At 34.2% G+C, this 15,976-nt stretch overlaps 5 protein-coding genes across 7 annotated transcripts; 3 read left to right on the plus strand and 2 right to left on the minus strand.

The window, feature by feature from the left end:
• Nucleotides 1-337: 337 nt before the first annotated feature.
• Nucleotides 338-5,925, plus strand: LOC106635853 (uncharacterized). Its single transcript, XM_014348019.2, has 11 exons — nt 338-588; nt 707-788; nt 870-2,355; nt 2,426-2,731; nt 2,806-3,224; nt 3,298-3,460; nt 3,562-3,722; nt 3,794-4,001; nt 4,088-4,422; nt 4,499-5,045; nt 5,138-5,925. The coding sequence occupies exons 2-11, from the start codon at nt 711-713 to the stop codon at nt 5,701-5,703; spliced, it is 4,269 nt and encodes a 1,422-aa protein (XP_014203505.2). The 5' UTR covers nt 338-588; nt 707-710; the 3' UTR covers nt 5,704-5,925.
• A 461-nt stretch (nt 5,926-6,386) lies between these two features.
• Nucleotides 6,387-8,085, plus strand: LOC106637798 (uncharacterized). The gene is made up of 2 exons (XM_014350736.3): nt 6,387-6,718; nt 6,858-8,085. The coding sequence occupies exon 2, from the start codon at nt 6,869-6,871 to the stop codon at nt 8,066-8,068; it is 1,200 nt and encodes a 399-aa protein (XP_014206222.2). The 5' UTR covers nt 6,387-6,718; nt 6,858-6,868; the 3' UTR covers nt 8,069-8,085.
• Nucleotides 7,733-9,258, minus strand: LOC106637803 (protein C19orf12 homolog). Of its 2 annotated transcripts, none has more exons than XM_089592054.1 (4): nt 9,108-9,258; nt 8,928-9,002; nt 8,593-8,800; nt 7,733-8,528 (listed from the first exon to the last, which is right to left on the minus strand). In XM_089592054.1, exons 3-4 carry the CDS (start codon nt 8,750-8,752, stop codon nt 8,269-8,271), a joined length of 420 nt encoding a protein of 139 aa, XP_089448180.1. In that variant the 5' UTR covers nt 8,753-8,800; nt 8,928-9,002; nt 9,108-9,258; the 3' UTR covers nt 7,733-8,268. The 2 variants fall into 2 exon arrangements, with proteins under 2 accessions (XP_089448180.1, XP_089448181.1); XM_089592055.1 differs by having other exon boundaries at nt 8,928-9,014; nt 9,108-9,121.
• A 1,111-nt stretch (nt 9,259-10,369) lies between these two features.
• On the minus strand, nt 10,370-11,791 carry RpL28 (ribosomal protein L28). Its single transcript, XM_014351175.2, has 4 exons — nt 11,607-11,791; nt 11,164-11,259; nt 10,755-10,997; nt 10,370-10,498 (listed from the first exon to the last, which is right to left on the minus strand). The coding sequence occupies exons 2-4, from the start codon at nt 11,248-11,250 to the stop codon at nt 10,412-10,414; spliced, it is 417 nt and encodes a 138-aa protein (XP_014206661.1). The 5' UTR covers nt 11,251-11,259; nt 11,607-11,791; the 3' UTR covers nt 10,370-10,411.
• A 2,310-nt stretch (nt 11,792-14,101) lies between these two features.
• On the plus strand, nt 14,102-15,689 carry LOC106637222 (ribosome biogenesis protein BRX1 homolog). Of its 2 annotated transcripts, XM_089592198.1 has the most exons (5): nt 14,102-14,159; nt 14,260-14,507; nt 14,677-14,953; nt 15,023-15,378; nt 15,485-15,689. In XM_089592198.1, the coding sequence occupies exons 2-5, from the start codon at nt 14,391-14,393 to the stop codon at nt 15,662-15,664; spliced, it is 930 nt and encodes a 309-aa protein (XP_089448324.1). In that variant the 5' UTR covers nt 14,102-14,159; nt 14,260-14,390; the 3' UTR covers nt 15,665-15,689. The 2 variants fall into 2 exon arrangements, with proteins under 2 accessions (XP_089448324.1, XP_023246830.1); XM_023391062.2 differs by lacking the exon at nt 14,102-14,159 and having other exon boundaries at nt 14,166-14,507.
• Nucleotides 15,690-15,976: the final 287 nt, after the last annotated feature.

Genomic DNA, 15,976 nt, shown 5'->3' on the forward strand with positions numbered 1-15,976 from the left:
CTGGTCATGAGTGATGAGTCAACAATTACTTTTGTTTGTCTATGGTAGATAGCTTTTCGCTTTTTGATACCTCGCCCAGATGCCAGATGGGGTAGTCTTGAATTTGTGTGATCACGTGATCAAATCATCAAAACATAAACACATATTCAGCAACGCGCACGCACACTCAACTTCACAAAAAATTTTTAACTTCTCATTTCTCATAACGAATGGACGTTACGTTACGGCTGTCGTTGCTCCGTGTTGCTGAAGAATATTTTGTTGTTAATTGACTCAGTGCTCAGTGCTCGTGAATCCTGTCAGAGTCTCTCGGAGACACTCGGAGAAGAACACTTGTTCATTCCATTCTCGGAGGCACCCAGAGTCTCTCCGAGTCTCACCGAGAATTGGTTTGAACAAACCTTTGGTTGTTAGAAACACTGATGTAAGGTAGTGTCACACATTCTACAAACGAAATATGTTTTCTGATTGTTGATTTGTCGTCGTTCATATGCACTTGTGTGTTCTTAGTGTGGTATAGCAAAAACACTACTTACAAGTACTGGCAAGTCCTTTTTGGCCAAGGTGAATTTGGTATTTTACAAAAGGGTATGTATTTATAAATCCATAGGTACTTTGGTCCCAATCAATCGTTTTAATGAAAATGTACTTAGTCGGTTGCTTCTGTAAAGTGAAATATTTCATTGTTTTAATTTTCTCATTTTAGAAACATGGCTAAGTACCTTGATGAGTGTAAATACTGGATCAGTTGTATTCAAACCTTAAAATTAGAAGACATTGATACAACGGTACAGTACCTTGTTCTTACCTATCTTTTTAATTTAATTTTTTTTTATTAATAATTTCATAACAATTATTTGCATCCATAGAACTTTAGAAATCTTAAACAAAATGCTGAAAGTAACAAGTACCTGTTCAAAGTTCTTTTGCATCTGTCGCACTGTGCAGACAAGTGCTACAAGGAAAAACTTTCTAGAGAAACACATGTGTTCAAAATTGCTGCTGCTGTCTGTGAAAATCTGACAAGTATACCAGATCTGGACAAATACTACAGTGCATTGTATTATGTTGTTTTCTACCTTTTGCTAAAACCATGTTTCAAGGAAGCCAAGCTTATAACAAAATTCTTGCTTCATGAAAAATTTCTGAATGCCAATGAGACTGAAAATTATTCAAAGTACCTCCGGTTAGCAGGATTATGGCAAACAGCGTTGTTTAAAAAACTTGATACTTGGTCATCTAAAACTGTAGCCGAAAGAATCGAAATTAATGAAGAATTCAATAATTACGTCAATTTTCATTTGAGCATCTTGAATAATTGTAATGATAAGGATCTATATATTTTATCTATTGCAGATATGTATGTGAAAAAATTGAGTAAAATACCATTAGATACTGCTTTCCCATGTTTAGAAAAAATATTTAAGACTTTGTCAAATTATATTAGTGGTTTGACAAAAATTCCAGTAATGAATGTTTATAACAAACTGATTGTCAGTATTGGTTGTGCCTTTGCTCAAAGAAGTGATGCAAAAAATAATTCGAATATTTTTAATTACTTCGTGGAGTGTGATAAATATTTTGTCAAATTTTTTGCTAGTGATTCTCAATGCAGTGATTGTTACAAACTTTTTAGAGTATATTTTATACATCTTTTTGAAACGAACTTCATGTCTAAAGAAATTAATAAGGCATCTTTTGAAAAAATTGCCACTATTTTAGAAGTGTTGTTAAAAAAATACAGTGCCAAAAATACTTCTTTGATACAAACTATCTCGGCAATAGCTATGAGTTTCGAAACTTTATTCAATAATTGGGAACAACTAGTTTCATTACAATTAGCAAACACAACGATTACTTATGATGATATCGTAAAAATGGGCAGTTTTGTCAAAACTGTTCATAATATTTTACTACATCGCAAGCATTCGAATAACGTTTGTAAGCAGTGCTCAGAGCCGGATAAGTGTCTAGTCAAAACAGATATTTATCAAGCATCCGTGATCACAGCAACATACATTAAAGTTTTAACAAAAGCTAATCAAGAGACTCTTAACGAAAAAATGTTTGCAATAACTAAAGAACTTTTAGAGTTTTTGGTATCAGCTGTGAATAAATTACAAGACTTTGGTTGCAAGTACTCATCGTTGCTGTGGGAAACTTGTGGGAGACTAATTTTTAATATTGGACTGATTAGTGAAAATAAATATGCTGGCCAGCTTGAGGGATTATATGAAACTCTATGCAAACAAATAGTCCATTATGATGGCTTACAAGCAACAGTCAGTAGTTTTGGATTGGAAAATCCCGTTGGTACATCTTTACATCGTTTGTGTAATATATATTTCAATCAAGGTAAACATTCGATATTTTACTTTACTTGATAGTGCACGCTAAACTTTATTAATTTTTCATCACATTTTAGAAAACTACCGACAGGCCATGACTTTTGCAGCTTACAATGCTCTTCTAAGTAATTTTAAAGGAAGAAAAAAGAAAGCTTGTGATATGTGGGCAAACATCAAACTCAGAACTAAAGATTCAAAAGAATTTGAAAACCTTACCATGTCAGAATGCTTGAGAACAGACGTCGATGTGATCAAGAAATTTGGTATTAGTATAAATTTAGATGACTACGATTTAAATGATTTGTGCCTTAAAGAGCTTGGATCTCTATTTTTGATAAAGAGCGATATTCTAAGCACGATGAAACGAACTTTGAATGAATTGGGTATATTTGTTTTTATATTCTTTTTATAAATCGTACTTGATCGATTTTAATGACGTTTTATTTATTTTATCTAGAATCGAAAAAAAGCGTTATAGAATTTGCTCAAGGAACTTTGTTGCTTTGCTTTCATGCCTTACAATTAAGTTCTAGAAAAAGTATTTCGAATTATATCTCGAAAGCAATAGAAAAGTTGAAAAAGTGCAAGAAATTAACAAGTAGCAATCAATGTCTACTGGCGAATCTTAGTTTTTTTAGTATAATTGAAAAATTGTTTGTGAGAGGTAAAGTCATTGGTAAGCAGATGGAAGATGCGAACTTCACGATAAAAGCTTTCAAAACTCTCAAGGGCAACCAAGCCAATACAGATGTTGGGGAAGAAAACGAAATCATCGTACCGACTTTTGGTGGAATCAGCATAGAAGAGGACAACAAGCTTTCCAACGAGCTGCGTGACGTTCTGAATTTATGGGAAAGTTGTATGCTGAATGATATGGTGAGTTCAATAAGCACTAGCCCTTTAGTAATTTATTAACTTTCAGTAAATAATTTTGAGTTATACTGGACAGTCAGCAACAACCACAGGTTGGGAACCGAAATACACCTTAGAAACGATTATATTTTGTGGAGAATACTGTAGACTATTTAAATTTGGTGCTATTGAAGAAAGGTCTTTGAGATTAGCTCATAAATTGGCAACGGCTATCCAAGACTTTACATCTTGTATATATGGTACTTTCACTTCATACATAGGTTTTTTTAATATTTCGCGTTGATTACCGATTTCATAGTAAATAATTAAATTGTATTTAATTATTATATTTATTTTCTAGTAACAAGTAGAAGTTTGTCTATAAAATTTATTAGTGATATATGGCTTAACAGTGCCAAACAATATGCTGATAATATAATGAGCTCCGAAAAATCCACTGATCATGACGTTGTTTCTTTGTTTTGGTTGAGTTTAGCAGATTTGTATTTAGATTGTAAAAAGGTAACAGTAAAGGAAAAAAATAAGAAAAATGTTTACACTTTATTACACTTGGCGTTGCTTATAATTTTCAGGTCGAAGAAGCCAAGGTACTGATAGATAAAGTGAAATCAATTCCTAATTTTAGTTTACTTAGCAATGCTAAGCTGTATATTTACCTAGCAGACATACAACTTCGCAATTACTTTACACTTAACTTGGAACCTAGTCAAGAAACTTATAGTCAGCTTATTGTTGAGATTCACTACTTACTGATAAACTTGTATGAAATAGTGTCAGAAAGTATGCATCTCGTTAAAACTTTTTAAATATTCTGCTGCACGTGTTGACGAATTTAATAATAATAATAACAATCAATAACTTTTCAGGTGTAATCCGATTTTGGAACATCAAGTATCACTTATTTGCGTGTGAAATGATGTTTGAAGTCTTGAACAATGTACTCATTCCAATGAATTGTCTAATATCCTACCGCGACACATCACTTCATCTCTCGATGGCGCTGAAGCTCGCGCAAAAGTTAGGCATCAGTCAAAGGATAGCCGAGATTCTCAAGTACCTTTGTTACATTGATCTCCTGCGCTCTCAGATTGACAGTTGCGAAACTCATCTGCAGGATCTCGAGCACGTACTCTGTCTGGACAACTTTCAAGCCTCGATGAAGACAAAGTTGCAGCCGAAATCCTCGACAACATCAGATCAGGTGAGGCTAAAAGTATTTGAAATTATACATCATTTTTTTGACCATTACAAACATTAAATCCTCTCGATTGTTGCAGTTAACGTCTACGGTTGCGGTGCGAGATGCTTCGGTAATCACACCAGTTAGTCTCTCAAAGAACTGTGCTTCGCCAGAGCTCAAAAAAAAACTCTTTGTACCACCATTGTATTTAGAGCACTCTTCTTTCTGCCAGTGCTTTTTCTGCGTCAATATACATTACCAGCAATTGGTCTTTTCGTGTAGCCACATACAAGCTCAGCTCTTCTGCCTGCTAAAGTATGTCAAAGAAGCCGAGCGCTACTTCTACGGCGCGTGCAAAATTAAGTTGAAAATTGACGAACGAGATGCGAAAGAATCGCGACAGTATCGGGAGTATCAGTGGAAACGCTCCCAAAAATATACCGTTGATTATTTGCTGTACCTGATGGATTTCAGCCTGTTTATTGTTGAATTCAAGCCCGACCAGAAGGAGGATGTCTTGGAATTGTTTGACGAGATCAAAAATATCGCCGCCAATAACGATCTGAGCAAGCATTGTGTTACCTATTATGCAACCGACCTTTATGCTCAATATTATATTAGCGATGATATGCACACGAAGCTAAGTAAGTGTTTATTTTGGATAAATCTGATTTTTCCTTAAAATGCAAATTTGTAAAAAATAATAGTAAATATTTATTATTATTTTTTTTTTCAGACATCTATGTGTCGCAGAACGTAACGATCGACGTAACGAAGCAAGAGCTTCCAAACTGCACAACACCCAAAGTGCAGATCGAAAAAACAACACGCAACTTGCGGCGTCGAAAGTCTCCACAGCCAATCGCGTTACCCATCATAACGATCTCCGATCGAAGCGACGTTGAGAGTGATTGCGGCAACTCTCCGGTGCCTAGCGCATCTAAATCTAGCAGCGACACAGAAGCCGAAAACAAGCCAAAAAGAAGAAGCGCACGTAATGTACGAAGGAAAATCTTAACAGATGAGACTGATGAAAACCTTGTACCCCGAGAAAAGGAAAAGGAAAAGCCAAAAATTGACAGGAAAAGCATTAAGAAAGTTTCGGTTCACGAGTCGAGTGATGACCCTGTATTACCTAAAAATATCAAAGAAGGTCCAAAAGTTATGCCAAAAAGAAGCATGAGAAAACTTTCAGCTAATGAACTAGATGATTGTAATTATGCTCCTGTAGATAAAATACAGGAAGAGACAAAAAAAATTATGAAAAGAAGTACCAGATTGTTAAATAAGCCAACAGGATAATTAGAAAATTCAAAAATTAACTTTATTAAATTTTAACAACAGTAATTATTTTGACCAAATATATTATTTACTCGTAGATTTGATTCATGTAAATTATGATTCAAATACAAAAACCATTGAATTTATCGTCAATTTCAAAGTGAAATTAGTTTAGTTAATTGTTAAAAATTATATATGATGAACAATTGTATAATAGTATTTGGTAAGATAATGAGATAAAATTTCGTACATATTTTGTACTCTACTGAAGTATATTTATAGTTTGTAATAAATTTTGTACATGAATACATACGTCGGTCGTTTAAAATTTTTTGGTTATACCTACCAAATTTAAACTTAATAACAGAACTCAGTACACAATGTCTTATTAAATCAAGCCTTTAATTATTTACATAAATTTTTATTTACACACTTAGATTTTCGGTTCATCAGTAATAACGATTATTATCACATGTATAGGAAGGAAAAATATGCTAATTTTTTTATAAATTCTCAAACTTTCAAATCAATAATATATTAATTAGAAATAAGTTAAAAATAAAAAAAAAATTCATATCGTTTGTTACGTTGGTTTTGCGCTAGTGTTCAATCAGAGCTATAACGCCGCGATCCATCGTTTTTTCTCTTTCGTAAGTATGTATATCTTACCTGTAGTATGTATAAAGCGATGTGGGCAACTCCACTTGCCTTTTATCATTTTTTTTATTTCTCTAAATACTTAGCACTGCTTCAAAATGTCCTGGTGTCATTAAAAAATTTTTAGGAACACGACCAAAGTATGGGAATTCCTGATTATTAAATAAAAATAAAAAAATGAAACAACAGTAAATAAACGAACAACAACATGTACTCGATTAATTGTTTATTTCTATTTATTACGTGGTTTAACTTTCCATGATTCGGTATAGTTTTTTCTTCGTCTCTGATAAACATATACAATGTATTTTGAATTGGATTCATTATTTTGTGTAGTTATTTTTTAACCTTTACTCTCAGTGGTTCTTCTTAGAATTAGGTAAGCAATGTTTTTTTTATTTTTTATAATAATTATGAGATATATTTTACAAATGTCGAAATGTAAAAATAATCAGATTTAATTATATTTTGGTAGATTAGTCAACTTTTTGTAACATCATTTTGATTGTTTTTCTCAGATTTGTCAAGCATGGACTTCAAGGGATCAGAAGAGTGCACCAACATTTCAATCAAGAAGAAGGAAACGAATTACATTGTCTTCAACATCAACTACTCCACGATAAGAGAATGCACGGGAATTGAGTACAGGTCGCCTGTATTCAAATTTAAGGATTCTCCAGCAGAAGAGTGCTACATAAGTTTCATATCCTCGTCCTCGGAGAAGAAGAGCAAGTATGGTGCTAAAAACGCAGGTATGACCTTACATTTCATGCGCAACGAAGTTTTTCACAACGAGCCGTGCACCTATCAAGTAGTGGCAAGCATTTTACACAAGCCAGAATATGGCACCCACTACTTTCAAAGCCAGCGTTGCGGTACCAATGAGTTGAAGCACTCTTTATTTTTCAACTTATGTCAGCTTGGGAAGTCAGTGAATAAAGACGGTCTAGTACAGGTTTGCTTTGATACTACTAGGTTTTCTGTTGGCGATTCATCTTCCATTGAGACATTTTTACCACAAAAAGCATTTTACAGTGACGAGAAGCTATTCAAACTTTATTGCTTCGCTTTGGAAGATAGGTATACAGATGTCACCCTAAAAGTCGGTGATGAAGAGATTAGAGCGCATAGAAACATATTAGCTGCTCATAGTTCAGTTTTTGATGCTATGTTCAACAGCAAAATGATCGAGGAGCAAACTGGTGTGATACCTGTGGAGCAATTCACGTCCCATGTAATAAGAGAGTTGCTCTATTACATGTACACAAATAATGTACAAGATTTATCAACAATGTTTAATCATTTGTACGAAGCTGCCCATTTTTATAATTTAATAGATCTTGAGAATCTGTGTAAAAATTATATGTATGAAAATATCACAGTGAACAATGCAACTTTGATACTACAGATTGCTGAGAAATATGACGTGAAAAGTTTGTTGCGCAAAGTAAAAAAGTTTATTTCTGAAAATGAATCTCAGCTGATCAATAATTCGGAGTACCTCAGTTATTTAATGTCTGGTTTAAACGTTACTAATGTTGCCAAATGTCTCACCATAGCTGATAAGTATAAGTTGAAGGATGTAAAAAACCAACTGAAAGAATACATCAGGGACAATATCAAAGAAGTAATTAAAGACTCTAGTTATAGATATTTATACAACACACACATGAATTTAATTTTAGAAATCGACGAGTTTATGGCAAACCATTATGACAATGAACAATAAGTATTATGAGACAAATGTACGAAATAATTTTAAATAAATTTATATTTTTTTTCAATACTTAAAAAATTTTATTTCTATGACACCCTTAAGCTTATATGACAGTATGTACAGTATTCTTTTTTTTTTCTTAGCTTAACCAATAACATTAAACAAATATCGTACTGTACACAAGATCACTTAAATGAAAATAAGACAAAATATTACAGTATACAATATCCCATATCAGACATGAAAAATTCACGTATAACTTTTGATACGGCCTCCATCAGCAATCTGTTGTTTTGCATGGTTGCTACAAGTTCTAAAACTGTAAAAATATTTTGTGCATTTAACAAGTTTCTTAGAGCAGTTGCCAGTTTTTCTTTTTGCTCTGGAGTAGCTTCCTGTGCTAAAATTTCCGGAACTGACTTGAATTTACCACCTGCATGGTAACTTGCCAACCCAGTACCCAATAAACCACCTGCCAATAATAGTACTTAACTTGATAAAATATATAAATAAAGATGAAATTTCAGTACAATTACCTAAAGCGATTCCAGGTGGTCCACCAAGGATACCACCCACTGCAGTGATAGCACCAACTATTAATCCACACTGGGCACTTAAATTTACTGCTACCTTCATTTCTCTAATCGAAGATAAATCAGCTATTGCATTGAGCAATTCTGGAGTAGCCAGAGACATTTCGGTTGCTTGCCAAGTAGATATATGGTTAGTAATAAATTCCTAATACTTAAAAATAGAATTTTCTTAGTAAAATTGTAACTGTCCGCAATTTGAAATGAATAAAATTTCCATGTGTATATTATATGAATATACGTGCATTTGTTCTTATTAATTGAGATATCAAATGTCTTACTTCTTCCATTCCAAGATACTTGTTTATACAAAACATCTTTAATTTACCCAGCAATAATTATGTAAATTGAGTCATCTAAAAAAAAAACTGATGTGTATATGTGCATGAATTTGGACGATATTGACTATGTACCTTACTGATACAAGTGTTAGTTTATAGTTTACTATTAGAATAACTTACCTTGTTGATATCAGAGACTCATCGGAGTATCGGACTAATCGGACTGACATGAGACATGACGTGACTTAATCTCAATGAGTTTATGAGTAAGTATGAGTGCGGTACTGCGCAGTTGCGTACTACCGATAAGTCGGATTAGTCGGATACCTAAGTACTCGCGTAGGGTACGAAACCGCGCGTTTAAATGATATTGTTCGGTATTTAGTTCGGTTTGGTTGATTGAGTTGTTTCGATCCAACTGAATTAAGCCTCGGTTTAAGTGTTTTCTACACAATTAAGAATTTTAGCTTTAGTTTTAGGTGATACATAACAAGATGACATCTTCATCAATTAGTGTAATAAATTTTTGAGCAGTAAATTTAATTTTGCATCACATACATAATATTGTACTACTTCATGACCAACATCTTAAATAAAATATGCAGACAGGCTGCGTATCAGGAGTTTCGAAGTTCCAGGACCAGCCATAAGCCCGTGTGAGAAGTAATACTCTCTTTGTTGCACTTACAGGGGCATATAGTTGGTCCTAGAAGTTCAAGACCCCATGTAAGGTGCACGCGCTCACAATGAACCTCCCCGACCAAACCCCATATAGGTCGATAACTCCCATAAGTAATGTGATTCTGTTTTCTGTTTACAAAATAAATATTGACATCATACGTGTGTATGTAGTATGTTCTACCGTCACTCGGTCACGACGGTCACTCCGTTAGTGAAGTCAACATTCACCTTCCACCATATATGATGAGGTCAAATACACATTAACAAACAAACAAAATTATGATACAGTACTTATTGACCGTCTGTTGACGAACGGAATGAAGTGATAGCCTTCATGGACATATAATAAAAAGGATCCACTGATATACAATACGTTTACAAAGGTGAGGCAGAATCTGATAAAAAAAAATTTTTACAAAGTAATTTAAATATATGGACTGTTTTATACATTCAGTTTTTATTAATAGATTTTACTTTCAAGTATTTGGTATATATACGTATTTCCAGATCCATTTAATTCTTTTTCTTATAGACAATATATCCTAATCAAGTAAAATAAGTTATTTTTATTGTTAAAATAAACTTGATGCGAGAATCACTTGTATACACCATGATTTTACTATGCAAGTAAACATAATTTTTAGCATGTATGTAGAATAGATTCTCCCTTAACTTTTTGCTGGCTTAACAAAAAATTTTTAATTAAAAAACTTCATAACAGCTATTGAAGTGGTAAACTATAGATTATGATTATGATGAAAAAAAATTGAATTTTTTGTTAATAAATGAATTTATTCAGTATATCATTCTGTCTTTTTTACAGCTCTAGTTTTTTTAGCAGGTAAAGGCTTTTGAGAGCGTAGTACAGCACTAGCCCTGCGCAGAGCAACCTGTAAATTAAAATGATATTTATGAAACGTTTTGTTTATGTATCGATATTAATATTAATGGTTGTCGTAGTGAAACTTTTTTTTATTGTCAATATCTCAATTAAAATGTTTAATCATTGCTTACTTAGGTAAGTGAAACGAGACTTAATTTTTAAATATTGAGAACTGAAGTAACTCGACAAGCAAATAGGACTCAGCAAAATTTTCACATAATAGCAAATACAATCGTGTTAAATAATAAATAATTGTATTTTACCTTGGTTAGATCAACACGGTACTTGTTTTTCTTTAGAAGAGTTTTCAGTTTATACAGAGATCTGCGGGCACCAGCCTTCATGGTTCTCTTGACGGTGGCTTTAGCAGGCTTGTTTACACATTTGGCTTTTTTATATACAACTGTAAAACCTTTTTTATCTGGAGTGTCAACAACACCAACACTCTTTCGGTGAACTAACCCTGAGTAGCGGTAGCTGCTCAAATTTGTGAGGTTGTTTGGTTCCTGAAAAATAATAAAAACTATCATTAATGCCTAACCTAATGGTACATACATGAAAAATTTTTAAGTTAATTACGCTAATGAATCTATAACAGAACACTGCCTGAAAAGTAACTCAACCAGTAAATATTCAACTTTTGAGACAATTGTATCAATATCTATGACTTACTGTGGAAAAGGGTTTGTTAATATTCCTTTTTTTGAGAAGGAAAGCATTATTGTTGCGGATGATCATCCAGTTTAAATGAGACGACATTTTGACAGCCTGAAAGAAAACAATAATGGTAAAAAACTTCACTTGGCTTCCCTGCTGCGATAGACTATTTGATATGTTGTGTTCAAGTGTTAGTATTAACATAAAATTTCATCAACTCTGTTAATTTTGTCAATATTACTTGGTAACTAGTTAACTGTATGCATGATATTCATGAATACCACTCATAACCTTACTACCCTTAACTTTAACACGTGTTTTACTACATCTACCAATTATTTACGAATTTATCATTTCAAAGTACATTAAAACACTCGTTAGATGAATAGCATTAATTTCATAAATAATCTTTCGGTGTAGTTTGCTTTAAATAAAGAAAAAAGCCAATAAATAATCACCTGCTTCAAACGCGATCCTCGATGGCAACACAAAAACCCAGAAAAGGAGAAAAGGAACACCGAACACCGTCAAATTAGCATCAGCGCCACTCTAACACGAGTGTTTTCCGCAATCGTCACCGTCACCTAGCAAGTCATTTTAGGTTGCGCTCTACGTTACCGTCAAGTCGGTATTAGTCAACTATACGAACTACCTTGAATTCGGCTGCGTATCACTAAGTATATACACGCTGCGGAAATTTACGTGACGGAATTTTGGTTGGCCAATCAGACTATCAAAGTAAAAGCTTTCCGTGTTATAGAAAGACTGTCCTGCCAAAGTTCTGCGGCGCAATTTTCCGCCCCATGTAACCGCAGCGTCCGTAGCCGGCGCAGCCTCTAAGGGTAAGGGGGCAAGGGCAAGGGGCACTTTTTAACTCTGAATCCGCATCGGTAGATGGCACTGATCGCAATCTCACTCACTCAAGTCTCAACGCATGTATATTTTTGTATGTTCCACTCAGTGGAACTCTGATCTGTCCCGGACCCTATTTCGGAACTATGGCGTGAAGTACTGATCAATAATAGGGTCCGGGACAGATCAGAGTTCCACTGAGTGTACATAAGTATACAATCCTGGTCGGCGGTCCCCTCCTGCAATCTGCAATCGCTGAATCGCTGTGCCGTGACCGTGACTGGCCGTGATTGTTGTCAACAAAAACGTTCGTGGTATGTCAGTAAAGCACTTGGTTAGTTAAAAAACAAAAAATAATAAATAAAGAACGCTGTGTCTATTCGCACCAAATCCACGTAATTACGTGGATATAAATTTAAGAATTTAATTTTAAATTTAATTTTATTAAATTTTAAATTTAATTTTATTAAATTTTAAATTTTTTTGCTTAGACCATGTCGATCGCGCTTATATATAAATCGTGCAGGATTTCGCCGCTTGACGGGAGCGAACTATTAGGGGCTTGGCCACCTGGCGAGTAGAGCCTGAAGCGCGAGAGATGTGAGACCAGCGCTCCCAAAAGTGGCTACCGAACTTGGGGGGAAATTCAAATTGGCTATATGGAGCAAGACGACAAACCCCAGATAACTCGACAACATTCCATACACCATAACTTGATAAATTAATCCTAAGCTATTTAACCCAATAACCCAACGCGCCCATACGCAGTATCACGAGCATTAATAATTAATAAAATAAATTAAACAATAACGCAAGCGCCAATCCCCACACAACCCGGGGCGCTTACTGGTCACTTTAATTATTAAGAAAATTAATAAAGTAGAGCAAGCGCCAATCCCCACATAACCCGGGGCGCCTTCTGGTTACTTTGTTAATTATTATAAAAAAAAAATAACACAAGCGCCAAAAACCACACAACCTGAGGCGCTTACTGGTCACTTTAATTATTAACAAAATTAACAAAGTAGAGCAAACGCCAATCTCCACACAACCCGGGGCGCTTTCTGGTCGCTTTAATTATTAATAAAATAAGTAAAATAACAATAGCGCCAATCCTCACACAACCCGGGGCGCTTTCTGATCACTTTGTTAATGAATATATCAAATAAAATATCATAAGTGCTAATCCCCACACAACCCGGGACGCTTACTGGTCGCTTTAATTATTAATAAAATAACACAAGCGCCAATCCTCACACAACCAGGGCGCTTTCTGATCATTTTGTTAATTAATATAATAAATAAAATAACACAAGCCCCGACCCACACACAACCCATGGCGCCTACTGGTCACTTTAATTATTAATAAAATAGCACAAGTACAAATCCCCACACAACCCGGGGCACTTTCTGGTCACTTTGTTAATTGATATAATTAATAAAATAACATAAGCGCCAATCCCCACACAACCCGGGGCGCTTACTGGTTGTGTGGGGATTGGCGATTGCTCTACTTTATAATATCAACTTTGTTAATAATTAAAGCGACCAGAAAGCGTCGCAGGTTGTGTGGGGATTGGCGCTTGCTCTACTTTATTAACTTTGTTAATAATTAAAGTGACCAGTAAGCGCCCTGGGTTATGTGGGGATCGGCGCTTGCTCTACATTATTAAGTTTGTTAATTATTAAAGTGACCAGTAAGCGCCTCGGGTTGTGTGGGGATTGGCGCTTACTCTACTTTGATAACTTTGTTAATAATTAAAGTGACTAGTAAGCGCCCCGGGTTGTGTGGGGATCGGCGCTTGTGTTATTTTATTTATTATATTAATTAACAAAGTTACCAGAAAGGGCCCCGGGTTGTGTGGGGATTGGCGATTGTGTTATTTTTTTATTTATATTAATTAACAAAGTGACCAGAAAGCGCCCCGGGTTGTATGGGGATTGGCGCTTGCGTTATTGTTTAATTTATTTTATTAATTATTAATGCTCGTGATACTGCGTATGGGCGCGTTGGGTTATTGGGTTAAATAGCTTAGGATTAATTGATCAAGTTATGGTGTATGGAATGTTGTCGAGTTATCTGAGGTTTTGCGTCTTGCTCCATATAGCCAATTTGAATTTCCCCCCAAGTTCGGTAGCCACTTTTGGGAGAGCGCTGTGTGAGACGCCACAGATATATACATATTTATTTATGTATCAGACTATCAGACAAGTAAAAATAAAAATTGTGCTTCCATACACACACATGTTCTCTTATAGGCACGCAATCTGCGAACTTCACTTTACGTGGACATACTTCATTTGAAAAAGTAGCGTTTTTCTTTAAAATTCCTAACCTTATATCCACGTAATTACGTGGATTTGGTGCGAATAGACACAGCGAATAAAGAATGGCAAAAAAATCGCTTAAAAGAAAGCGTAAAGAGGCAGAGGCTCAAGAGAAACAGGAGAAAGTTTTGGAACTGCCACCGGCCAAGAGATTTTCCGATGATCTCGTGACAAAAAAGGTTGGTCCGCATAACCTTATTATTTTTTAAATAATTGCCAATAAAATCATTGTTTCTACTCGTTTTTTAAAATCTATTTCTACCTTACTTTGAAATACTAGTATGAATTCCCATGCTCGCAACAGCGATCATATAAGTGATTTAATTTTTTGTGTTGATACTTGATCAGGAAAAATGGGTAAACAGACAGCGTGTTTTGGTATTTGCATCTCGAGGAATCAATCACAGAGATAGACACTTAATGGAAGACATAAAAACTCTAATGCCTCATCATCGTCCTGAATCTAAAATGGAACGTACTAAGAATCTCCTGGTTGTCAATGAAATCTGTGAAATGAAAAATTGTAACAAAACAATCCTGTTTGAAGGACGCAGGAAAAAAGATCTGTACATGTGGATGTCAAACATACCTAAGGGGCCTTCTGTTAAATTTCTTGTTGAGAATAGTAAGATACAGTTTAGATTTTTATATGAACACTATGGTATAGTTCTTAAATTGATCTTCTTTCTTTTAGTTTACACAATGGGTGAATTAAAGCTGACTGGAAATTGCTTGAGAGGTTCTAGGCCACTTCTCTCATTTGATGAAAATTTTAATTCCAAGCCACACTTATCGATTTTAAAAGAACTGCTTTCGCAAATATTTGGAGTACCTAATCACCATCCCAAGAGTCAACCTTTTTTTGATCATGTGTACACATTTAGTGTTTTAGATAATAGAATATGGTTCAGAAACTATCAAATCATTAAAGAAGATGGTGAGCTCGCAGAAATAGGGCCACGATTTGTGTTGAACCCAATCAAAATTTTTGCTGGTAGTTTTGTTGGTGAAGTTTTGTGGGATAATCCTCATTACGTCTCTCCTGCCAAGGTAAATTTCAATTGATTGTAATCTAGTATTTAAATGTCATAAAGAATTACGATGTAGCAAAAAAATTTCGATATTTTCAATAATACCTTTTTTTATATAATCACAGTTTAGACAAGCAATATCTAAGAAGGCTGGTTATAAATATGAAGATAGAATACAACAGAAAATGATATCCAAAGCCAACAAACCAGAGAAGTCATATGATATGAATCCTTTAGATGATATATTCAAAAGTGATTATTTGAAGGAAAGTAAAAAGAAAGATTTAGTTGATAAAAAAAAGTAAATAAATTTTTATTTTATTGAACAGATTTGTTGTTGCAATTAATATTACATGTTCATTTCCAGTAAAATATATGCATATTTTCATAAGATCATTTTTCTTTCTGTAAATTGTGACATTTGAAATTTTAATCTTGCAAGTAAAATATCATTCTGTAAAAAATTATAAATATATTTATGAAGATTTTCCATTGTACAAATCATTCAAGGCACTTATTAAAATTACAAACAAACTGTGGTGACCTTAGGTGATAAATATATTTTTATTAATTAAGAAAGGCTAACTCTGGATAAAATCTAATTCTTCAAAAAAAAT

Source organism: Copidosoma floridanum, unplaced genomic scaffold (genome assembly GCF_036245765.1).
Source record: "Copidosoma floridanum isolate Cflo_tuat_1 unplaced genomic scaffold, Cflo_Japanese_pri ptg000014l, whole genome shotgun sequence".
NCBI classification, from domain to species: domain Eukaryota; kingdom Metazoa; phylum Arthropoda; class Insecta; order Hymenoptera; family Encyrtidae; genus Copidosoma; species Copidosoma floridanum.